We start from the raw sequence: 25,831 nt of genomic DNA, 5'->3' as shown, positions 1-25,831 counted from the left end.
TACTTCAGTAGGCCAGATACTAGATGAATGTGCTCTTTTTTTTCTAGCTGGGATTTCTCACACAGCTGTCTCAGGTGCTAAGCGGTGTTCACTGCCACACACTATACAAATCTATGTACTTTGGTGAAGGACATAATCAGGGATTTTGAGAGTTTGAGTTTGGTGAGGGTGGTACTAGGGTTTGAACTCGGGGCCTTGCGCTTGCTAGTCAGGAGCTCTGCACTTGAACCACACCTCCAAGCCTCTTTGCTTTAGTCCTTTTTCTAGATAGGTCTGGAGATCCTACCAACATCTCCTTCATAGATTGATTTGTAGGTGTGTACCAGCATGTCTAGCTTGTTTATTAGAATGGGGTCTTGATAATTTTTTGCCTTGGCTGGCCTCAGGTATAATCACCCATTTTCAGCCTCCAGAGTAACTAGGATTACAGGCATATGACATCTTGTCTGGTCTCAAAAGGATTGGCTTGTTTATTCAAAAGGTTTCATATATTGCATTTGTATTCCTACCAGGATCCTTCACAGTGCCTGATAATTAATGATTAGGATTATCCACTCAATATATTATATTTTTTACATATATATTTGCCAGTATTTGGGTTCAGGGTCTCTTGTTGCTCAGTTGGTGTTACCACTCAAGCTATGCCTCCAGCCCTTTTTTTAAATTTCTTTTTCTTAAACTGAAATTGGTCTAAACCTTCTGTAGTAAATGGGTAAATAAGGCAGGCTTCCTGCACTGCTGGGCATTTTCAGAGAACATGTTGATGTATTACATTAGAACAAGAATCCAGCACTGATGCCATACTATTGTTCTAATGAAGCCTAAAATCTTTCAAATTCTGAAATAAGTTTACTTGTTTCGTTCTTTAAAATAACATACAAGAGTCACTTGGAATAAGGAATTTTCATTTCTTAGGCAAGCTGACTTATACAGTCACTGTCTACAGTGAAATGTAGCGGAGTCCAGTATAATATGAACTATTGAATGATATTCTCAGGCCTTTTATTTTTTATTTTTATTTTTTTCTGGTTGTGGGGCCTGGGCACTGTTCATGAGCTCTTTTGCTCAAGGCTAGCACTCTACCACTTTTAACCACAGCTCCCCTTCCTGTTTTCTGGTGGCTAATTGGAGATAAGAGTCGCATAGACTTTCCTTCTCCTGGCTGGCTTTAAACCGAGATCCTCAGATCTCAGCCTTCAGCACCTGGCTTGCTCAGGCCTTTTAGAATAGGGTAGATGTTTTCAAATGCTTCATAGATCTCAGAACGCTCTTTGGCACCTATAAATAAACACAAGTTTATATCATTTTAATATAAAAACAATACAAAATTTTCTTATCACTAAGATTTCATGTCACTAAAAAAATTTGGCAGGGTGGGGGGCTCTATACTGGAGTTTGAACTCAGGGGCTTGTACTTGCTGGGCAGGCATTCTTCATTTGTGCCATGCCCTCAGCCCCAAACTTGTTATTTTTCAGTAAGTTCTTACACTTTTCAGACTGGCCTCAGACCATGATCCTCCTACGTTTCCCACATAGCTGGGATTACACAGCTTGTGGCTTGAGATGAGAGCTTCACTTTTTTTTTTTTTTTACCCAGTCTGGCCTCAAACTCTGATCCTCCTGATCTCTCTGCCTCCCAAACAGCAGACTTACAACATGAGGTGCCACACTTGGCTTTTGTATGTGTGTATGAGACAGGTGAGACCTGGAACTCTCAATCCTTCTGCCTTAGCCTCCGTAGCACTGGGATTATGGGCATGCACCATCATACCTAGCTTTCCAGTGTGTTTTAATAGGATGATATCCCTAGTTGTATCTGAGAAGTGGCAGTTGTTCCCAATAAAGACTAGTGACTTTAGCCATTTTACCTTCCCCCCCCCCACACACACACCCTTGAGCAGGAGCTTTTAGAACTTCCACTGTGTTATCTTTAGCCACATAGAGCTCAGTAGAACTATAGAATGTGTCATAAACATGACCCCAAGTGACCCTCATCAACACCTGTGGCCACTGAGCTAACCACAGAATGCACTTCCTTTGATGTGAACTGGGTTCACCACTAGTTAACAGCTCATTTCCTTAACAGTGACACATTTCTACGAAAGCACAGCTATTCTAGAGGGTTTTTTTTTAATGGTAACATGTGGGAAAGGATTTGAGAAGGAAACTATGTCATTGTCATCCTTAAAGTCTTAGGTTTTGAGGGATCTTTAATTAGGACATAATTGTATAGAGCTTACACGGGGGTAAAACATGAATTAAGACAGCCCTATTCTTGAGAACTATCAGTCCGTCTCTCTTCACTTCCAAAGTGCAGAGGGCTTCTTTTTTTTTTTTTTGTCGGCCATGGGGCTTGAACTCTGGGCCTGGGCGCTGTCCCTCAGCTCTTCAGCTCAAGGCGAGCGCTCTACCACTTGAGCTATAGCGCCACTTCAGAGGGCTTCTGAGAGCCAGGAAACTCTTCACTGACATTTGTATGGGTAAGAAGCAGCAAAGAAGGAAGGAGGTTAGTGAGAATACAAAACCTTACCTTTTTAGATAAAGAGAAATGGGAAACAGCTGAATTCATAAGTTCTCCCTTTAGAGCTACAGAGTTGGACAAGAAAGCTTCATAAAAATTGCAGGAAATCTGCAAAGTGGTCATCTGCTCTAACTCCAGCACTCATGAACAGGGAGCTACCAAAAGAAGGAGCCATAGATTTGTGAAAAAGCTAGGAATGGGGATTCAGAGTCAAGTATCAGCTGTAATCAATTTTTCTTATAGGAAAATAACTGGTAGCAAGAATGTGGAGATGTAGAAATGTAAAACGGTTTTGCTCCTGTGGAAAAGAGTTGGGTGGATCCTCAAAAAAAGTTATCGAATTACTACATGACCCAGCAATTCTGCTAGGTAAACATTTCTTAAAACTAAAAACAGGAACTCAAATAGTACAGACTTACACTATAGCATTAGTCACAACAAGCTAAGTTTGCAAACTATCTACATGTCCACCAATGCACAAAGGGAGAAAAATTTGTAGCAGCTATAGAATAGAACGTTACTTTGGTAATATCTGTAGTAGCTATAGCAATAGAATATTACTCAGCCATTAAAAGGAGTGATAATACAGATGCATGCTACCATGTGGATGAATCTGAAAAACACAGTCAGTGAAACAAGTCAAACACAAAAAGTCATATGTATTCCATTTCTATGAACTGCTCCTAAATAGGCAAATCTAACTGAAACGTGGTTACAAGGAGCTGGGGGCGGGGAGCAGAGATGGGAAGATGGTTAATGATACATCTTTATTTTGGAGCTAAGAAAATATTTTACAACTAGGCAGGAATAGAAGTACATCCACGTAACACTATGAATGTCCTGTTCCTTATAAAATGGTTAAATTTATGTTCTGAATTTAAGTTAAAGAATCCAAGAGTAAGTACTTACTTATAAGGTTTAATTGTTTGCTTTGAGAGGTAATGAAAGTACAGCTGTGGTCCTCCAGCCTGAAAGATGAGGGCTGGGGGTGGGGAAATACTAACAGATGAAAGTCTGTACCTGTGGATGGGTAGGAAAAGGTCCTCAAGTCTCAGCCGATTTTGGTTTCAGCACTAAAGTTTTTGTTTCTGAAGAAACTGATTTTGAGCTGGGTGCCAGTGGCTCATACCTGTAATCCTAACTACTCAGGAAGCTGAGATCTGAGGATCATGGTTCAAATCCAGCTTGGCTGGGAAAGTCAATAAGACTCTTGTCTCCAACCAACTACCAAAAAAACAGAAATGGAGCTGTGGCTCAAGTGGTACAGTGCTAGCCTTGAGCTAAGGACAGTGCCCAGGGCTGGAGTTCAAGCTCTAGTGCCAGCACACATGCGTGTGCACACACCCACACACACTAAGAGAATCTCAATTAGGCTGTAGTCTCACTTATTAATACTCAGTTAAGTCCTGTTGTGGTGCCAGACTCCCATTAGATGACTGGTGCTTCTTAAGGAAAGCTTGCCATTATTTCTCTGCAGGCTGGAATGATGGCCACTTTGGGGAATAAACATATTTCCTAACCTTGGTGAGTGAGGTGGAAATGCGGTAGCCCAATGCACTGGAAGGACTGGCTGTGAAATCAAATGCTGCCATGCCAGCTCTACCACAAAACAGCTCTGAAACAATAGACATATTACCCAACCTTTGAGTTTCAGTTTCCTTATCCATAAAATAAGGACAAAATAAGGCTGGTGCTCTACCACATGAGCCACACCTCTGCTTCCAGTTTTTTGGTGGTTAATTGGAGATAAGAGTCTCACAGATTCTCCTGCCCTAGCTGTCTTCCAACCACCAGCCTCAGATCTCAGCCTCTTGGGTAGCTAGAGTTACAGGCTTGAGCCACTGCAGCCCAGCTAGAGAGCTTTGTTATTTTATTTCAGGTAAGGAAGAAAGCTGATCTCAATTAAGGATACTTAAACCTGCAACACAAACGTGGACTGAACTTGGCCATGTGCACTTTTAAAAATAAGACTGATTTGTAACAATACACAGCATTTATGTCAAAGTGTCCTTCCAAAGAACTTGAAAAGATTGTTCCATTAAGTAGGGTAATATCTATCTCTAGTATCTATACTATTCAATTAGCTCTGCAGGCTTTATCCCCTTCCCCTAGAACATGTAAAAATAAACCACTTCAGTCACTCAGGGCTCTTAATTACTCTAGACTCTATGTTGGGAGCATATGAGGAAATTAGTTTTGCTCTGTTGAAAATATCCTTGGATTCCAGACATGCTTTTTTGCATTTTGAAGACATATCAGTTATTTCTTAGAGAAAAGAAGCAAATTACAAATCATTTTGCATATTCCACTCTGCTAGGTGTTGAGTTGATGACTATGCATTTTTCTCAAATTATTTCAGGTAGTTAGAAAAATCTATTTTTAGATGAGATGAAATTGTGAGAAATTGTAAAGGTTCTTTGGAAGAAACAGCATTCAAGCCAGGTACTGGTGGCTCACACCTGTGATCCTAGCTACTCAGGGAGCTGATATCAGAAGATCATGGTTTGAAGCCAGCCCATGTAGGAAAATTCTAGAAACTCCCCCACCCTTTTTTTTTCTGCCATTCCTGGGGCTTGAACTTAGGGCCTATGCAATTGTTCCTAAGCTTCTTTGCTCAAGGCAAGCACTCTACCACTTGAACCACAGAGCTACTTCCAGGTTTTTCTGTTTATGTGGTACTGAGGAATTGAACCAGGTCTGTATGTGTGCTAGGCAAGCACTCTACCACTAAGCCACATTCCCAGGCCCCCTTGAAACGCCCATCTCCCATAAACCAGCAAAATGTCAGACTGGTATGACTCAGTAGTAGAGTGCCAACCATATGTAAGAAAGCCAAGCAAGAGCTCAAGGCACTGAGTTCAAGCCTTGGTACAGACACAAAGAAAAGAAAGAAAATTTTAAAAAGTCAAGAGGAGCCAGGAAGTTAAAAGTGAAGCAATGAGGGGAAAATGGCCTTCTTAGTTATATAGGGAAAAATCACACTAGGCTTATAATAGTATGGTCCCAGCAGAACTGGAGATCAGGCCCACATATAAACACGTAGGTCAAAAGGCAGCATCATAAGCCGAGTGCCCAGTGGCTTGTATTCCTAGCCACTCAGGAGGCTGAGATCTAAGGAACATGGTTCAAAGCCAGCCTGGGCAGAAAAGTTTCTGTGAGACTCCAACCACTCAAAAACCAGAAGTGGCACTGTGGCTCAAGTGGTAGATTGCTAGCTTTGAGCACAAAGAAGCTCAGAGACAGCACCCAGGCCCTGAGTTCAAGCCCCACAACTGACCAAAAAAAAAAGGCATCATCATGAATTAATAAGAAGAGAAGAATAATAGTGTCAAGTTGGCTGGCTACTGGGAGGGTGAGAGAACAAGTTGGCTCAGGCCATATAAATTTAGCCCTTATTTTGGTAGAAAAGAGTAAAATAGCAAATAGTTAATAGAATGACATAGAAAAGTCTCAATCATTTCCCTTCAAGGTTAAAAAAAAACTTTTATAAACATAGTAAAAAGTAAGCCATCTGGAAAAAGTCACAAATATAGAAAAGAATAATTATGATTATGGTACTTTCATATAAATCTCTATGGAAAAAAGTAATAAAAACTACATAGACAAAGGATAAGTTATGTGCATACTCTTTATAAGAGATAAAATGCTATTTATTGACTATGTTGTAAACGGATTGATTTATATCTATATCTGATTACCAGTGAGTTTAAATCAGAGAGATCAGTTTCACTTGTATAAACTTTTCTTTTTGTCAAATTTAATTGCTGCTGAGGGTTGGGTAAGAGGTATTTAGATACACTGATGAAAGGAACATATGATTCTTTTTCAGAATTTGGCAATTTATACTAAGAACCTTGAAAACAGTCACAGCCTTAAACAAAAGTTTCATTTCTGAGCATCCACACTCATTCACCAGAAATAAAAATAGCCAAATGTTTGTGCTATTTTTAAGTAGCAAGCAAAAAAAGAAAAGTACCTATCTGACAATGGAAGAGTAAGTGTGTCTCGTATTGCTGGAACAGGATCAGGAAACACAGGGCCCCTGGCCAAAGCCAGCCTGAAGATTGTTGCTGTGATCCAGTAATGATTTTCATTTATTTTTATTTAATTGTATTGAACTCAGGGCCTGGGTGCTATCCCCTCAAGGCTAGTGCTCTACCACTTGAGCCATAGTGCAACTTCTGGCTTTTTCTGAGTGGTTTATTGGAAGTAAGCATTCACACACTTTCTTGCCCAGGCTAGCTTTGAACTGTAATCCTCAGATCTCAACCTTCTCACTAGCTAGGATTACAGGCATAAGCCACCAGTGCTCAGCTTGATTTTTATATTTTTAATTGGCTGGTGGGGGGGATAGGGTGGGAATTTCAGAGATACTATTATATGATATACAGTATATAGGCATTCTTCTTTGGAAGGTCTATAGCTGCTTTTATACCACACTGACAGAGTTCAGCGGTCTCAACAGAGACCCCAGGGCACACAAAGCCTAAGTCATGGCACTACTTGCCACTTTATGGATAAGTTGTCAGTCCCTCTTAGAACATTGTGTAGCCCTGAAAAACATCTCTGAAGAGTTGGTAACAGAGTTCGGCTATATGCATTATAACAGGCCATAAAAAGGGCAAGATGTAAAGATGACTCTCTATACATATATATGTATGTACATATACACATATACAAAAATATGACATAAAGTAGCATAAAAGATGAAAGTAAGTCCCACTGTTTTAGGAATTGGGACTTATGGGTAATGTTATATTCATTTCTCCTTTTCACTTTTCCAGTGTTGCATAATAGCAAGAATTATAGCAAACAAAACTATTTAAAAGCAAAAGCAAAGCATGCATATAGCTATTAAATGTCATGAAAATCAGATAACCTTAGAACTTACCTGTCAACACAACTTTTCCAGATACAAAGATAAGCAACACAATTCGTGGCTTTACCATTCTATAAATAAGGCCAGGAAATAGTTCAGGTTCATAACTGTTAAAACACAAAAGGAGAATGTTTTAAATAGCTCTATTCATCTGCTTTCTCAAAACATTCAAGAATGTGTGTGTGTGTGTGTGTGTGTGTGTGTGTGTGTGTGTGTGTGTGTGTGAGAGAGAGAGAGAGAGAGAGAGAGAGAGAGAGAGAGAGAGAGAGAGAGAGAGAGAGAGAGAGAGAGAGAGAGAGAATCTGTGTATGTGCACATTCAGGACAATACCCTCCGAATATGGAAACTCATAGTTTTGGTTTTATGAAACAGTCTACGTAGCTCAGTCTTGAACTTGCTGTGTAGCCCAAGCTGGCATCATACTTTATCCTTCTGTCTCTGCCTACCATGGACTAGGATTACAGACATGTACAACCATGCCCAATACATCTTGTATATTAAAGGTGTATGTCATAACTATTGCAGATGCTAGGCAAGTATTTTCTTATACCAGCCTACATTCTTAGCCCTAAGCATAGGTACAGACAGCAGCCAAGAACAGAATTAATTTTGTTTTTGTTTTTTAATTTTTGTTTTCAAGACATCCTAGGTAGAAATTGAGGTAACTTAGGGTATTAGATTTAATGTATTGGATCTCATTGGTTATATGCTCTCCATCTTTCAGCAAAAATAGGTATGTAATAGTGCATAAAGCTTTTTTTTTCTTGATTTTCCAAGTTCCAATAGCATGCATGTACATTCATTTTATTTTATTCTGCCAGTTCTGGTGCTTGAACTCAGGGTCTGGGCACTGTCCCTGAGCTTCTTTTGCTTAAGACTAGCGCTCTACCACTTGAGCCACAGCTCCACTTCCAGCTTTTTGTGTTTATGTGGTACTAAGGAATTGAACCCAAAGGCTACATGCATGCTAGGCACCCACTCTACCACTAAACCATAGTCCCAGCCCCTCTACATGCATTTTAGCATGATAAAACTTAAAAACTTGAGTGCCAGTGGCTCACGCCTGTAATCTTAGCTACTCAGGAGGCTGAAATCTGAGGATCTTGCTTCAAAGCTAGCCCTGGCAAGAAAGTCTGTGAAACTTTTATCTCCAATTAATCACCAGAAAACTGGAAGTAGCACTGTAGCTCAAGTGGTAGAGAACTGGCCTTGAGCAGAAGAGCTGAGGGACAACACCCAGGCCCAGAGTTCAAGTCCCATGACCGAGAAAAAAAGAAAAGAAAAACAAAACCACTTTAAAAAAAAAAGGGTTCTGAGATTTTGAAGCATTTGAAATCATCTATCCTATTCTAAAAGGTTTTAAAAAGATCTGAGCAAGGACTTGGAATGTGGCTTACTGGCAGAGTGCTTGCTTAGCATGCATGATGAAGCCCTGGGTTCAATTCCTCAGTACCACATACACAGAATAAGCTGGAAGTGGTACTGTGGCTGAAGTGTAGAGTGCTAGCCTTGACCAAAAAAGCTCAGGGACAGTGTCCACGCTCTGAGTTCAAGCTCCAGGACTGAAAAAAAAGTCAGAATGTAAAAGGACAGTTGGTGAAATGATGTAGCTATTCTCAAAATAAGGCTACTGGAGAACAGACTGCACAAGGGGAAGCTCAGATCATGTAGATCATGCAGGGAAGCTACATTCAGGCTTGCAAGGAGTAAGACCTCACTGCAGCAGATGTCAGACCTCTGGTTCCCAGAAAGTGTGTCCTGGTAATGAGAGGCTGTGAAGGATATGGAGTGGTGGCCCTGCTCCTGTGCTCCTGGAATACCACATTGTCTTTGCCTTCCAGTAGAAAGCTTGCTACTTCAAGATCGAGGGCAGACCCTGGAAAACCTTCACAATGAGGAGAGCCAGGCCAAGAAAATGAAGGCTGTGAACTGAGGGCTCACAGTCTTCAAACTCAGGCAGAGCCCTTCATATATTTAGTAAGAGTTGGTTCTAAAACTGGTGGGCTGGCGGCCCATGACTTCAGAGTCTAGGGGGTTCCAAAGTTTCACACACTCTCAAAAGTGAAGGCTTTCTCTGGGAACTAGTTCCTCACAGGTATATACTTAGCGACTCAGGAGGCTGAGATCTGAGGATCTCAGTTTGAAGCCAGCCTAGGCAGGAAAATTGGTGAGACTCTTATCTCCACTAAACTATCAAAAAAAAAAAAAAACCCAAAAAAACAAAACTGGAGTGGAGCTCTGGCTTAAGTGTTAGAGTGCTAGCTTTGAGCAAAAAAGCTCAGAGATTGAGACCAGGCCTTGAGTTCAAGCCTCAGGATGGACACACACACACACACACACACACACACACACACACACACACACACACACACACACACACACACACACACACACACACACACACACACACACACACACACACACACACACACACACACACACACACACACACACACACACACACACGGTTTACAGTGAAGCTACAAGTTAGATCACACTGAATGAAAGAAAAAGGGAATCCTACACTGAAGAAAGTAAAAGATACTGATCAAGGCAATGTATTATTTTACACTAGGAAGTGAAGAACTTCATGATAAGCTCAGACTTTTGAAGAGTGTTGCATATGGTAGGTGACCAATAAGAAAACTGATGAATAAAGGATATCTCTATTATCTCTATATATTATAAGAGGTGTGTGTGGGTGGGGGGGGTTGTTGCTCAAGTGGTAGCATGTGTGAAGCCTTTAATCTCAGAATAAAAAATTAAGCCAAGAGAAAAAATTCCCAACAACCCCCCCAAAACAAACCTACAGGAATTTTTAAACTTCTGTTGGGAATTCATCTAAAAGGAAAGCTAGGAATTGGAGGTATGCCTCAAGCGTATCAGTCCCGAGTGAAAAAATCCAAACACAGGCCCTGAGCTCAAGCCCAAGTAGTGGCACACACATACACAGAAAAATAAACATAAATCATCAAAGAAAAGTGACCATTAAGGAAAGTCTGCTTCCACTGTCTACTTCCTTGGTCACAAAATGGCTGCCTACTAGCTAGGAAAAGATAGAATGTTGAGTGGAAGGCCACACACACACAGACACACACACAGACACACACACAGACACACACACAGACACACACACAGACACACACACACACACACACACACACACACACACACACACACACACACACACACACACACACACACACACACACACACACACACACACACCTGTCCCAATGGAACAAAACGGGACAACTAGATAGCTTTGGGCCTGAGTAGGTCATAGCCCCTCTTCTATCATTTTTCCAGGCCTTTCTTAGTGCACAGCTGTCAGCCCTGTCCTACTTACTTAGCCCAATCCTACTCCCTATCACTTCTTGCTAAGGCTATTACTAAAGCTGGAGTGTTTATTTTATAAGCCTAGAGATCAGTGGGTTTTGACATGTGGGCCTCAAGCCAACATACTGGCTTTACCTGTGAGCTTTTTAGTTGAGTGATCGTCTGTGTGCGTGTCTGTGTGTGTGTGCATGTACACACGTGCCAGTACTGGGGCTTGAACTCAATGGCCTCACACTTGCTAGACAGGTGCTCTACCACTTGAACCACACCACCAGCCTGCCTGTGATCTTTGTAGGACTGCAGTGAAGTGGTGACGTAGCCCAGTAAAGAGTGTGTGTTTCCTATATTGGTCACTCGGACAACATAGCAGTTTGAACCACTGTTTCCAAAGACTGGGACCACACAATAACCTTGGAGGACTCAGGCTCTGTCTCTTAACCCTTTTGCCACTGTGCCTCCATTATCTTTTTTGTAAGTTATCACTTTCCCAAAAAGCAGCCCATAGTGTAACTGCAATACCTTAGTAAAAGCAAATTCCATCTAGATAGCTGTCATACCTGCTGAACTGCCGATGGGTTAGAACTAAACCCTCCAGCCTGATGGGAAATCTCACATCACAGCTTCCAACCATGTTCTGAATTTTGAAGTCAAGGAACCTGGCAGGGAACCCAAGCTTCTGCACCACACGAGCATACTTTCTTGCTGCAAGTCGAGACTGCTCTTCGCTGGGGAGGGGCAAGCATAGTTGATTAAAGATGTCCTAATCACCATATTCCTTTCTAGTTTGTGTTGTATTCACACGAGACACATTTGTGGGTATGTGTGCATGTGTATTCCAGTAACTGAGTTTGAATTCAGGGCTGAGTCTGCTGGTGCTCTACTACCTGAGCCATGTCCCCTGCTTGGCTGATTAACTGGAGATAGAGTCTCATGGACTTTGTTCCCTGGGTGGCTTCAAACCATAATGCTCAAGATCTTAGCTTCCTGAATAACTAAGATTATAGGTGTAAACCATTGGTGCCCAGCTACACTGAACATTTTTTTTTACTAGTTTTATTATTTGTACCATGTCCATTTTGCAATGTATTTATCTATGAAACCACAGGCTCCGTGAGAAGGACTTAGCTTCCATACCTTAATCCCCAGCATGTTGTCAAAGGTCTAGTATAATGTGCAGTTGTTAAACTGATTCTTAAATTACTGTGATTTGTCTTCTTTTGTGTGGGCGATACTGAGTTGGAACTCAGGGCTTTCCCTTTCCCAGGAAATGCTCTACATCCCTGCTTTGTCACCTTTCCCTACTTTTGCTTGTGTTAAAATTTTCTTTGACTAGAATCGTTCTGCTGGTTTTCAAAACATGGCTGTAGGCCTTCAGCAGCACCTGAAAACTACTTAGAAAGGCTAAGACCCAAGTCCCATCTTGGATTTGCTGGTGTGAGGACCAGCAATTCAGGGCCCTCTAGGCGCTTGAGATGCTCACTCAAGTTTAGAAACAACATCTACCTGGTCTAAAAGTGTGTATGGTATTTACATGGGAATGATAATAAAAAATAAGGAAAATTTCATACAAAAAAGCATGAGGATGAAGGATGTACTACTAATCAACTGACATACACATATTTTTATGGGACAAATTATGCATCCTACCCTCCCCCCAAGAAATTCCCAAGTATAGCTGGGTGCTGGTGGCTCACGCCTGTAATCTTAGCTACTCAGGAGTCTGAGATTTGAGGATCGCAAATCAAAGCCAGCCTGGGTAGGAAAACCTGAGAGACTCTTATCTTCAAGAAACTACCCCCAAAAAGCTAGAAGTAGAGCTGTGTCTCAAGTAGTAGAATACTTAGCCTTGAACAAAAAAGCTCAGGTATAGCACCCAGGTCCTGAATTCAAGCCCCAGGACCAGGAAAAAAAAAACTCTCCCAAGACAAATATTAAAATTCTTTAAGATTTGTTCAATTTTGCTCAGGCTGCTATCCAACTCACACTCAGAATAAGAATAAACAAAATCTAACTTTGTAGTATGTTCTTCAAATGTTTCTTACCCCAAGCCTCAATTCATAGGGGAAGTCCTGAGATTTGGGGTCTCATTTCTCACTTGATACTTTCCATCTGTTACTTTCAAAACACAACAGTGAGCCAGATAGAAGTGATACTTGAGTGGATTTTGTGACCTCTGCCCTCCTTTATAGGTTGTCCCATTTTGAACTGCAACTCAGAGGATTCTGAGAGAACATCCTTGCCTGGACCAAAGGGAATGTGCGATTCTCCTAGATAGATCCTCTACCTCATACCTCCGTTATGAGTATTACTTCATATTTCACCTCGGTTACCATCAATTCATCTCCTGAAATTTCCTTGGCAAGACCAGGTCCCCAAGTGAACAGTGAAATAAATAGCTCTGTGTGTGTGTGTGTGCATGTGTGCGTGTGTGCATACGCGCCAGTCCTAGGGCTTGAACTCAGGGCTTGGGTGCTATTCTTGAGTTTTGTTATTCAAGGTTACTGCTCTACTACTTGAACCACAACTCCACTTCCAGCTTTTTTGGTGCTTACTCACAGACTTTCCTGCCCAGGCTGGCTTCAAACTATGGTCCTAGGATGATAGACATAAGTCACAGGTGACTAGCAATAAATAGCTCTTTGATGCTGTAGTGGTGGTGTGATTTGGTCTTAGTATGCAGCCCAAGCTGACCTTGAACTCATGATCTTATATTGAAATACAATTCTAGAAGCTGGGCGCCGGTGGCTCATGCCTATAATCCTAGCTACTCAGGAGGCTGAGATCTGAGGATCGCAGTTCAAAGCCAGCCCAGGCAGGAAAGTCCGTGAGACTCTTATCTCCAATAAACCACTAGAAAACCGGAAGTGGCACAGTGGCTCAAGTGGTAGAGTGCTAGCCTTAAGCTGAAGAGCTGAGGAACAGTGCCCCAGGCCCAGAGTTCAAGCCCCATGACCAACAAAAAAAAAGAAAGGAAGGAAGGAAGAAAATTCTAAACCAGAGTCATCCAATTAAATTAAATTTAGGGCTGGGAAGGTGGCTCAGTGGTAGAGCGCTTGCCTTGCATGCCTGAGGCCCTCCGTTTGATTCCTCAGCACCACATAAACAAAAAGAAAAAAGCTGGAAGTGGTGCTGTTGCTCAAGTGGCAGAGCGCTAGCCTTGAGCTGAAGAGCTGAGGGACAGCACCCAGGCCCAGAGTTCAGGTCCCACAACCGGACCCAACAAAAAAAAAAATTAAATTAAATTTAAATTTCAGTCCTTTGTATTAGCCATCTTTTCAGTGTTCAGTAGCCACAAGTGGCAACCCCACTGGACTGCAGTTACAGAGCATTATCATTCAAAGAAAGCTCTCGATGAATCAAAATGTCAATTATACTTCCCCACTACAAAGCAGGACTTACGAATAAGACCACCAAACATATGGAGGCCATATTTATATAATTTTGTGCCAGGGGAATACTTCCTAGCATGAAACATAGAAACCATAAAGGAAAAAAAATGGATAGACTATACACAGACATTTAAACTGTGTTTTAAAAAGTCAGCATAAAACATAAATAGTAATCTGGGAAAATATTTACAGTATAGAATGGTAAAAAATACTTAAATGCAAAACCTATTAACAAAAGACAAATAACCTCTATAGAATATTGAGCAAAAGACATAGTAAGCAATTTACATGCCTATGAAGTTGTACTGAATCTCACTAGCAATCGAGGAAATGTAAATTGAAACAATGTAACTTTTGCCAACTACTTTAGCAGATACAAATGGGTATATTGACAGCCAGGGTGCACAGAAGAAAATGGATGCTTGGCATATCTCTAGGAGAGAAGCAATTGGCCTAGCATTTCAGAAGGATGACTTGCTGTCAATTTTCCAGAACTTATAAGGAGAGCAGCACTCCCGCTAGCTTTATCAGGAAATAACACACATCTGCTCAGTGCTACCACTGCAGGAGATCCAGAAAAGACAAGGCTTTTCAGATGCCTCCTGAGCTAATGCTCCAGAAATGTCTACTAGAAATTCCTACTCACTCATCTACAATGAGGAAAGTCCACGAGAATGACGTATTCCTTTAGGCTCAGAACATCCCTTGTCATTATTATAGTTTTCTAAAAACAATACAACTTGACAACTTGTGGATGGAGACAAGAGGAAAAAACTGGGAGAGTGTGAGGGAAAGGGTGACATTCAAAAAAAGAAATGTACTCTTTACCTGACTTAGCTAACTGTAACCTAGCACCTTTATATTAACAATAAAAAATAAAATTTAAACTAAGAAAGATAAAAATAAAGCAAGTATAGTAAGCAATGCATCTTGAAAACAAATTCTGATAACTTAGTTAACTTTCTTTAGAAGGGAAGACTAAAGTATATGAGTATATTCAATATGACAAGACTGAAAGTGCTTTTATCTCAAAATCGGGCATTTCATTGAAGTAACTTTGCCAAAGAAAAGTATTTTATGCCTAACACGTCTAAATTATAAACATATGTAAACATATATGGATCATATGCATATATGCACAAACAAATCAACTGAAATATGGTGTATATAAGGGAGAATTCCAATGATATAACTTCTTTGAACAACTAATGCACAGTTTAACAAAATGAGTACTAAAGCAGGGCTCTGGAGACTCATGCCTATAATCCTAGCTGTACAGGAGTCTGAGATCTGAGGATCACAGTTCAAAGCCAGCCTGAGCAGGAAAGGCCGTGAAACTCTTATCTCCAATAAACCATCAGAAAACCACAAGAGTGCTTACCATGAGCTGAAGAGCTGAGGGACAGCGCTCAGGCCCAGAGGTCAAGCCCCATGACTGACCAAAAAAAAGAGTACTGAGAAGCTGAAAATTGTGCTGTCACAAAGTGGGTCAAGGAGAGGGAGGGTAGACGAATGGAGAGAGGAAGGGTGTGTAAATGTGGTCATGATATCTAATGTAGATATGAAAATGAAAATAGGTTGGAAGAGATGGGGAGAATTAGAGATGGGGTGCATTGTACTCAAAAACTCACAAGTGGAAACCTTTGTATAACTAAAGATACTAAAAATTGAAGTTAAAAGAAAACCACTTTTATTTCGATGTTTACCCAAATGCTATGCTTCCTCACCTCTGAGAAGCGGGTGATGGGTTTCTCCTACCTTTTGGCTCCGGTGCAGACCATTTTCCCAGAACTAAATACGAGAGCTGTTGTCCTAGGTTCTCGGATCCTCATTATGACAGCAGCAAACCTCTGCACACAGAAGCCCAAGGAGAATTAGTCTCTGCTAACAGCTAACACCAGCCCAGCTGAAAAGCTGAGCTGCACATGAAAATAATCTTGAAGAAACTGAGATTGGATGGGAGAGAAGCTAATAAATGTCTGGGTGTGTCCCCCTCCCCCCAAAAGAAGTTGATTTTAAAATGTACTTTAAAATCCAGGTGCAAAATAATAATATTAATAGGTAAAATTCCAGGTCCTATCTATGAGGGTGTGCTATCGGTTTTCTCTCATTTATCTTCATGACAGTATTGAGTATTTTCCTTAGTGCACATGGAAACAAGTAGTTCTTTAACTCCCAATGTTACACAGGAAATGGCAGATAGGATGTAAAACCATAACTAATCAGACTTGCATTGATACATGTCCTTCTTTCCCAGAATCTTTGAAAAAACAGTCATGATAAGTACATCTGAGTCTGGCATGGTGGCACAGAGTTGTAATCCCAGTTTTAGGGAGGCTGAAGCAGGATGATTAAAATTTTGAGGCCAGCTTGGACCACACAGCCAGACTCTGTCTCAGAAACTAACAAAACTGCTGGGCACCAGTGGCTCACATCTATAATCCTAGCTACTCAGGAGGCTGAGATCTGAGGAACAGCCCAGGCAGAAAAGCCCCGATGAGACTCCAATTAATCTCCAATTAACTACTCAAAAACCAGAAATGGAGCCTGGCTCAAAGTGGTAGAGTGCTAGCCTTGAGCAAAAGAGCTCAGGGTCAGCTCCCAGGCCCTATGTTCAAGCCCCATGACTGACAAAACAACAACAAACACAAAACCCTAACAAAACCAAAACAAACCAAGAGCTAGGTGTGATGTCTCACCCCTATAATTCCAGCTATTTGGGAGGATCAAAATTCAAGGCCAGCCCAGGCAAAAAGTAGCTTGAGAGACCTCTTTCCCCATTTCAACCAATAAAAGTTAGACCTTGTGACATATGAGAAAAATAAAAGAAGTTGGAATCCAGACAGCCCAGGTATAAATGTTAAGACTAAAATAACTGAAGCACAAAGCATGGCTCAAGTATCCATTAGGCAACCTAAACCAGAAAAGAGCATGTAGAATGAAGGGTAGGTATGCTGACAATAGGAGAAAAGGTACAAGGATGGTTGGTTACAGAGCAGATGTATGAGTCTGCATTCCAGGTGGTGCTAATGCATAGGAGTTGAGACCTGCTGGCCCACAACATTGACACATCCTTAAATCACCTGCTCATCCCCCTGCTCCTACACAGATACCCTCCTTTAACTCTTCTCCCCCTAGGAAGCTGGGGATGAGTTCCATGCAAAGCTCCATCTTTTGGGCTGGGGCTACTTCTCCAGATCATAGACACTTTAACATATCAGGCAATTTCAGATGTGAAGTGTTAACTGAGAGTCTCCCTCAGCTAGCTCCAAGATTTTGTGCTTGTTAGGCAAAGAGTACTACATAGAACAGACCAAGGCCTCTTAAGTGATTTTCAGGTGTTTACTAAAAGCTAGCCCTCTCATCTGCTATACATTTTGTTAAATCCTTAAGCTAGCTTGAGTGCCAAGCCAGAATGTTTTTAGCTGTTAGGTTCAGACAGGTCCCCAAATTCTCTTTCACCACAAAACCGAGAGGAAAACAGTAGACAGTGGGGAATACAAATGTGCTTAAGGTGCTGATGGTTCAATAACGTGATCACTTGCTGCTGTAAGTTAAGAATTTTACCTTGTTACTTTATTTCTGCCCATACCATAGCCAGCAATATGTAACAGAAAAAGATACCATTCAGGTAATGTGAAATCTGGATGTCAGCAAGGACATCATCACAACATCAAAAACAAATCCTTCAACTCTTCAGTAGTTGATCCTTACAAAGTCTCTGCTTTCTATTAGGGTGGATTTTCTCATTAGACTCCCTTGTACAGACCCTGGAAAATCATTCTGAGTTGATGAGGTTAGCCAATCCAATTCTCTTAGGTAAACAGGGCATCAAAAACAGGTCACCTGCCTCTGGCCAGGCAAAGATTAGAGCTTACTAAACTTTGAGGACAGGAAATCCCAGCGTCTTACATTAGTAACTGAAAGCATGGACTTTACACCTTCAACAATTTTGCTTTCTCAAATAAGAGAATCTATAAATGGAAAAACATACAAGTGTCAGCTTAATGAGACATTTAGAAAGAAATATTTCCATTAATAAAATAGAATTGCAAGAGAGCTAGTGTCCCAAATAGCTGAAATTAGATGGACGGAAATATATTTTTGAAAATCAAGGACAAGATCTTAATTTTAGGAACTGTTCCGTTACTGCTTTATTCAAAACAGACAGTGAGATTATTTTTATAACTTCTAAAGAGAAAGGGAGATAATATTTTTTTGTGTGTGTATGGGGGGGGATGCCAATCGTGGGGCTTGAACTGGTCTGGGCATGTTCCTGAGCTGCTTTGTTCAAGGCTAGCTTCTACCAGTTGCGCCACAGTTCCACATCCAGCTTTTGGTGGTTAATTGGAGATAGGAGTCTCAGGGATTTTCCTGGCTGGGATGGCTTTCAGCTTTGATCCTTAGACCTCAGCCTCCTGAGTAGCTAGGGTTACAGGTGTGAGCCACTGATGCCCAGTAATCATCACCTTTTTGAGTTGCCAAAGCTTTCCATTAAAATCATTTTTTTAGAGCCTGGTGTCAAGTGGGTCAAATCTGTAATCCTGTGTACTCAGGAGTTTGGGATCTGAGGCTATGTCTGAAGACAGCCCAGGAAGAAAAGTCCAAGATATTTCATTTCCAATTTACCAGCAAAATGTTGCATTGAAGGCACAGCTCAAGTGATAGAGCTCCAACATGAGCAGAAAAGCCTGGAGACAATGAAGTGAGAGTGACACCTTCAGTTCTTGCCCTGTTACCAACAAAAAGATTTTTTTTCTTTTTTCTTTTTTGTCGGTCATGGTGTTTAAACTCTAGGCCTGGGCTTTGTCCCTCAGCTCTTCAGCTCAAGGCTAGAGCTCTACCACTTGAGCCACAGTGCCACTTCCGGTTTTCTGGTGGTTTATTGGAGGAAAGAGTCTCACAGACCGTCCTGCCCAGGCTAGCTCTGAACTGCAATCTACAGATCTTAGCCTCCAGAGTAGCTAGGATTACAGGCATGAGCCACCAACACTTGGCTCTTTTCTTTTTTTCTTAAGAAAAAAAAAGGTCACCCCCACAATCATATGAAAGAAATCAAATATATAGAGAAGGTAATGGTTGAAAGGAATACTGAGCAGTCTTACCTTTGGGTTATATTCTGCATTTTTGGCATGCAAAGCTATTTTCTTCAGATCCAATTTACAAGCCAGATTCACAGTGGAAACTATGTTCCTGAAGAAATAAGTTCACTTTAGACATTATATCAGATATAAACCTAAAATGGCAAAATAACTTATTAACCTCCTCATTGCTAAAGCCACACCTTAGCAACTTCTTAGGGATAGAATTCTCTATATATTTCAATGTAAGATATGTAGTAACATGGTCCCTAGTAAGTATAAAATCCCAAAGTACTAAAACAGCATTTTCTAAATTTTCATTATATAAAATTAAGTCTCCAAACTTCTTTAAAAACAATGTCTCAAAATGGAAACTGCGATGCCAAACCAATTTGCAAATTGAATTCAATTTCACATTTTTACATCTTCTGTGTTTATCCTATCCTAACCACAATTTTCAGTAACTGAAGTCTTTTGGCATAAATAATGCAATCCCTCAAGAATGTGTCTATTAATCTTCTACTCCCTCTTTGGGAAACAAAAATAAAGTGTTTCATGTTATAGATAACCAAACCATCCAAGGCCTGAATCTATGAAGAACTGATAAAGAACAATGAGCTCTGAAATTCGCTTCCCTAGACTAGTATCCTGGAACTGTCATGTTTATGAATATATGACGTGTACCCAGAAACATCATTGAATTTAAAAACAAACATGCTTACTGTAGTTGAGGTACAATTCCAGACCTTTCGGACACAGGGTTCATTGGAGCCATGGGAGCTATGGAGGCCAGAAGAGAGGCATCATCAGAGTTTTGTTTCTCTACAGAGGGTTGGGCCCAGTCAACATCACTTGACAGACTGCTGCCATTTAAGCCTGGCCCAGCATCCTCTTCACTGGGCAATGGCAGCCCATTTTGTGGACTTGGGATTTTGCAATGTTCCTCAACTTCTTGTTTGCTTTCCACAGTCGTCTGGTCTTTGTTTTCTTGGGTGAGTTCATCTGGTAGGAAGCTAAGATCCACAGATGAGAAATCACTGGATGGTTCTTTGGTTTCTCTAAGTTGTGAGTTAAATTCATTTCCTGGATTGGGTGGATTGGCTCCATACACATCATAAGGTATGGCTGAGTTGAACAGAGGAGACATGGGCAGGGCAAGGTCATCCTAGACAAAACATGATGAAACAGAACATTACACCAAAGAGATATCACGATGGAGGGAAGACAACATGTCTTTCTACAGAGTATTTTTAAGACTCTACTAAAATGTTATAGCACACTTAACAGAAAAATACACCTTAAAATGAAGGAAAAACATTTATCACCATTTTTTTTCTTACTAGGGTTAGAACCATAAGTTGCCATTTTCCAAATCCAAATTGGTACTAGAAGAAATTGAATGACTATTTTCTAAATGTGTACACTCTAAATGTACTACTTAAGTCACAAACTTCAGAAGTCTTAATTTATATAAGTTCTTTTGGGGGTGAGGGACCGGCACTGGGGCTTCAACTCAAGGCCGTAAGTTCTCACTTGTCTTTTTGACTCAAGGGTAATGCTCTAACAGCATGAGCCATGCCTCCAGTTCTGGTTATTTGGGACTCTTCTGCCTAGGCTAACTTCAAACTTTGATCCTCATATCTCAGCCTCCTGAGTAACTAGGATTATAGGGATACGCCACCAGTGCTCACCTTAAATAAGTTTTAAAATTTTAAGTCAGTTTAGTTCTTACTCTTGGGTATGGAATCCAAGACTTTGTGCTTAAACACCTTACTACTACTACCCTCAATCTTTCTACTTTCATTTTGGTTCTGAGATAATTACTTGCTAACTTTGCTTAGGCTGACCTTGAAATTGTGATCCTCTTGCCAACAGAATAGGTGTTTTTGTTTTTATTTTTATTAGTCGTTGGGCCTGAACTCTGGGCCTGAGTGCTGTCCCTCAGCTCTTCAGCTCAAAACTAGTGCCACTTGAGCCACAGTGCCACTTCCAGCTTTTTTGCTTATGTGATGCTGAGGAATCGAACCCAGGGCTTCATGTCTGTAAGGCAAGCACTCTATCACTGAGCCACCTTCCCAGCCCTAAATTCCTGTTTTAAAGAATATAATATGTGAAGCTTAAGATACAGTATCAAGTACTAATCAACACTCACTAAGACTTGGCATTATTTTTCTAATTAAAGGAGAGGTAAGAAAAAATTCAAGTCACAAGAATTTACAATAGGAAAAAAGAGCCTCAGGGATTTAAATGCTAAAAATAGTTTAAATCAGTGTATTGTGTTTCCAATCCAAGGAAGGCTGCTCAATTATCATTTCCCAGCCACTGAGTGAATTAGCATGCACCTGAAGGAAGTAGCTGATGTTAAAAAAAAAATCATGTGCTTTATTACCAATAAAATTCTATTACCTTGGTTCTCATAAGCTGCAGGCCTAAATCCTAGATGTTGAGCCCTGTGTATAGGATAACCTGGTCCATTAGATTGTGCCTCTGACAGCTGAGTGCACATAGGGTGTTTCATGCTCTGGGTAAAAAAGCTAGCTCAGCTAACACAGAGTCTGACTGGACCCTACTGAACTGCTCTGTTATTACAAATCCAGCAGGTGGCAGGGGTGACCAGCTATTCAAAGAAAATACTTGGAGACATGAAGCTAGTCTCTTGAAGTAAGACTTTTGACCTCTCTTTTGTTCAGAATGCTATCATTAGCCCACGTCTCTCCTGGGCCCATCCACAGAGTGGGAGGTGGGGACAATGGGCTCCAGTTCCTCACAGAGCTTTCCTTGCAATGTCTTGTCTTGCTGGAGAGGCTCTCCTCAGCCAATTGACACTAAGCACTAATTATGTCAACAATCCCAGCCTTCCTTCCTTCTCCCATCATGGCATATTCTCAATGGCACTAAACTTTAACAAGGACTTGAAGAAAATGGTGTGATGTTGACTAATGTTTGGTGGTGATGGAACCTCGCCAGCCCCCTTTTCCAGTTCACCTGCAGAACCTACTAGAAGTGAGTCTATGGCTTCCTTAGCCCCACAGCTGAAGAAATTGTTCCCCAGCTTTTACAGAACCATTATTGTGGAGTTCCCAGAACCTTTCCTGCCAGGGTTCACTGCTGGATGGAGCGCTGTGGAATGTCACCATCTCCACCTCAGTGCTGATTCTTGCCAACAAATAAAGATGTACATAAATAAAACCATTGTCTACTGGTTGAAAGCCAGACAAATCTGTGAAGACTTTATCTCTGATTACACAGCAAAAGGCTGGAATTAGAGATGTGGCTCAAGTGGTAGAGTGGGAGCAAGTAAAAGGGAAGTCTTAGGTTCAAGCCCCAGTAGCCACACATAAAGCAAACAAAAATTAATCTTTTCACCAACATAAACTTCTCTTTGACTTCAAGATCTCTTCCTCTTTTTTTCTGTAAGACTTAACTATAATTAATTTTTTTTAAATCTTAATGGAAAGGATGGTATTGATCAGGGCAGATTGTACTTATAAATTGACAGGTTGAATTGGAACTCCTTTGTAGAACACATTTTAAGATGGATTGCACAAGGAAAAAATTCTTAAGGAGGAGCAAAGTGTCTCATATACTAGGAAGGCTGAGGCAGGAAGATGGCTTGAGTCTAGGTTAGGGACTAGCCACTGCCATAAACACTACAAGAGAAGAAAAAATCCTAACCAATGAAAGACACCAAGGGTGTAACTGAGGTTTGTACAGGGCCTTGCACTGGCCCAGACAGGCCTCTGCCCCTTGAGCCACATCCCCAGCCCTTTTGGTGTTCCTTGTGTTTAGAATAGAGCAACTCATTTGTGCCCTGGCTGGCCTGGACTTTGATCCTCTCAATCTCAGCCTCCAGAGTAGCTAGGGTAACAGGAATAAACCATTTCCGCTCAGCTCCAATTCACGTTTGTTTATATGAACACCACAATCCCCAACTCTTCCAGGTGACATGCTCAAACCTGTCCTTGTCCGTCAGAGGCAGACATCCCTTCAATGTCCAACACCAGGGCTACTTGGAATAGGAGACAACTTTGCCCCCCCCCCACAAAGCAGCAACTGTAAGAGAGAACGAAGGCCAAGCCGTATGGCCCACAGGCCTTGCGGCTCAACCACAGGCCCAGGCCCCCGATGCTAGGGGCCTTGCGGCCCAGCCACAGGCCCAGGCCCCTGATGCTAGGACAGCAGCACAGGTTCCAGGCTCACCTGGACGGCGACGCAGCGGTCCAGGTAGAACTCGAGGTACGCCTCCTCCTCCATGGGTGGAGGTTCTTCTGTCGGGGAGCTGGGGGAGCCAGGTACTACAGAGCCTATTTATCAGCCCAGCTGCATGTGAGGCGGGCGGGGCAGAATCCACGCCCCCAGACCCGGGGATTGAAGGGCTGCAGAGCTGGGCCCAGGGCAGGGGAGCCGCCCAGTGCAATCACCACAGTGCCCACACCTGAGCAGAACCTAGGCCTGCAAAGGTCCTTCGCTTCAGTGCTTGCAGATGCTGACTTTGCCTCCAGAAGAAGCCCCGCGTGCAAGTGGTATAAAGTGAGTGCAGTGGACAGTGAGGAAAAATCGAAGGTTCTTTTTCTTTTGCCTAGGAAAGCCGCAGAATTTGAGGTACCTAAGCTAATCAGTTGAAGGTGTGTGTGTGTGTGTGTGAGTGAGAGAGAGAGAGAGAGAGAGAGAGAGAGAGAGAGAGAGAGAGAGAGAATCCTGATAACCCAGGGCCTAGTCACTGTCCTGCAGCTTTTTGGCTCTTGAACCCCTGTTCCACTTGCAGCTTTTTTTGGTGGTTAATCGGAAATAAGCATCTCATAGATTTTCCTGAGATCCTCAGATCTCAGCCTCTTGGATAGCTAGGATTATAGGCATGAGCCACCAGCAACCAACAGGTGTAGTATTTTTATATCATTATTTTTCACCTTCAAACCTGGGATTTTTTTTTTTTGTTAATCACACAAAAATTACTTAAGGCAATACCCAGAATGACCTGTGTTGCTCTGCATTTATGATTCAGGCCACACAAGAAAGTAACGTGAACCCAACTAGTCAGAGAGGGTTTCCCTTGCTTGAAATAATCATTTCAATTTTTAGTGCCTCAGCTTTTGTAAAAACTTAATGGTCTATAAATTGACACTTTGAGTAAGAGATTTCAAAATGTTCATGGAGACATCCACATAAGATACATCTTTCCTACTTGACTATTGTTTCTAAGAACAGAAATGCTGGTTATTCATCTTTGCATCTCTACATGCCCATCCTTTCAGTAACACTTGGTGGATGAAACTGCCCTCAGAAAGGAACATGGGAGAAACACTATAGTAGAGAGACATGCTCTAAGAATCAGATCACAAAAGAAATCTCATTTCTAATCAAGAAAGGAGCTACAAGTGGTGACTCACACCTGTAATCTGAGGGAGTTAGCATAAATTGGGAAGACTGTGATCCAAAGAAATCCAAACCAAAAATTTGTGATACCCTCATCTTACCAGTAAATATCAGGGCAAGGTCGTGGCCCTTCGTCCCAGCTATACAGAAGCACAAATAGGAAGGTTAAAGTTCAAGGTAGGCAAGAGAGAGAGAGAGAGAGAGAGAGAGAGACAGAGACAGAGAGAGAGAGAGAGAGAGAGAGAGAGAGAGAGCTTACTTGAAAAATAACAAAAGCAAAAAGGGCATAGTTCAAGTAGTACAGTGTTTTGAAAGCACCAGGTCCTGAGTTCAAACTCAGTACTGCTCTACTCCCTCCCAAAAGAATAAAAAGAAATGTTTTGATAAAGCTAGAATGTTATATAATATGTAATTTCATGATTAAAATGAATTAAGATATCCTATGAAAAACATGTTTAGCACAGCCCCTGCCTAGTAGCTTCATAACAATTGGATCTTAATTATGCCATTAGACTGATATGAACTGAATTGTGCTCCCCCTAAAAATCATAGGTCAAAGCCCTAATCCATCAGGACTGGTATTGTAAGAAGAGAAGGCTTGGACATCCAGAGACATTGAGATTGTGCATATGTAGCACTAAAGGATGTGGAAGTGCTCAACAAGAAGGCAGTTAAGGAGAGAACCCTCAGAAGAAATCAACCCTGCTGACATCTGGATTCTGTACATCCAACCTCCAGAACTGTGAATCAAGATGTCTTTATTGTTTAAGTCACCCAGTGTGTGGTATTTTCTCATGGCAGTCTAAGCTGACTGAATCAGATTTAAAATGTGTCTCATGACCCACGGTAGGCACAATACTGAAAGAGCCCACAAATCCCCCACCCTGCTATGCACACATCTTCTCCCAGCGATTTAAACCCTAATCTAGGAGGTCCTGACATTTTTTTTGCAGATGTAATTAAGGCTCAGTTGTTGTTAGAGAAAGAGATTATCCTGGTGAAGCCTGATCTAATTCATGAAGCCCTAAGGAAATGGCTGTTTGGGAGGGAAATTCTAAGCAGGAAGTAGATTTGTCATGAGAAAGATTCTTCACTGCTGGCTTTGGAAATGGGTGGGGCATGTGAGCAATCTCTAGGAACTGGGAGTGAACCACATTTGAATGCTAGCAAGGGAAGACAGATTTCAATCCTACAGTGACAAGAAACTGAATTTAAATTATGAAGAAACTATGGAAATGGATTCTTCCCA

At 41.5% G+C, this 25,831-nt stretch overlaps 1 protein-coding gene across 1 annotated transcript; it reads right to left on the bottom strand.

The window, feature by feature from the left end:
- Window positions 1-1,189: 1,189 nt before the first annotated feature.
- Tbpl2 (TATA-box binding protein like 2) lies at window positions 1,190-23,463 on the bottom strand. The gene is made up of 7 exons (XM_070018254.1): window positions 23,410-23,463; window positions 19,932-20,374; window positions 19,234-19,321; window positions 15,887-15,978; window positions 11,297-11,464; window positions 7,413-7,507; window positions 1,190-1,278 (listed from the first exon to the last, which is right to left on the bottom strand). Exons 1-7 carry the CDS (start codon window positions 23,461-23,463, stop codon window positions 1,190-1,192), a joined length of 1,029 nt encoding a protein of 342 aa, XP_069874355.1.
- Window positions 23,464-25,831: the final 2,368 nt, after the last annotated feature.

Source organism: Dipodomys merriami, unplaced genomic scaffold, assembly GCF_024711535.1.
Source record: "Dipodomys merriami isolate MVZ:Mamm:240054 unplaced genomic scaffold, mDipMer1.0.p SCAF_1, whole genome shotgun sequence".
In the NCBI taxonomy this organism is placed as follows: Eukaryota; Metazoa; Chordata; class Mammalia; order Rodentia; family Heteromyidae; genus Dipodomys; species Dipodomys merriami.
Note: the sequence above shows the minus strand (reverse complement) of the source record. Positions and strands in the feature narration are given on the sequence as shown.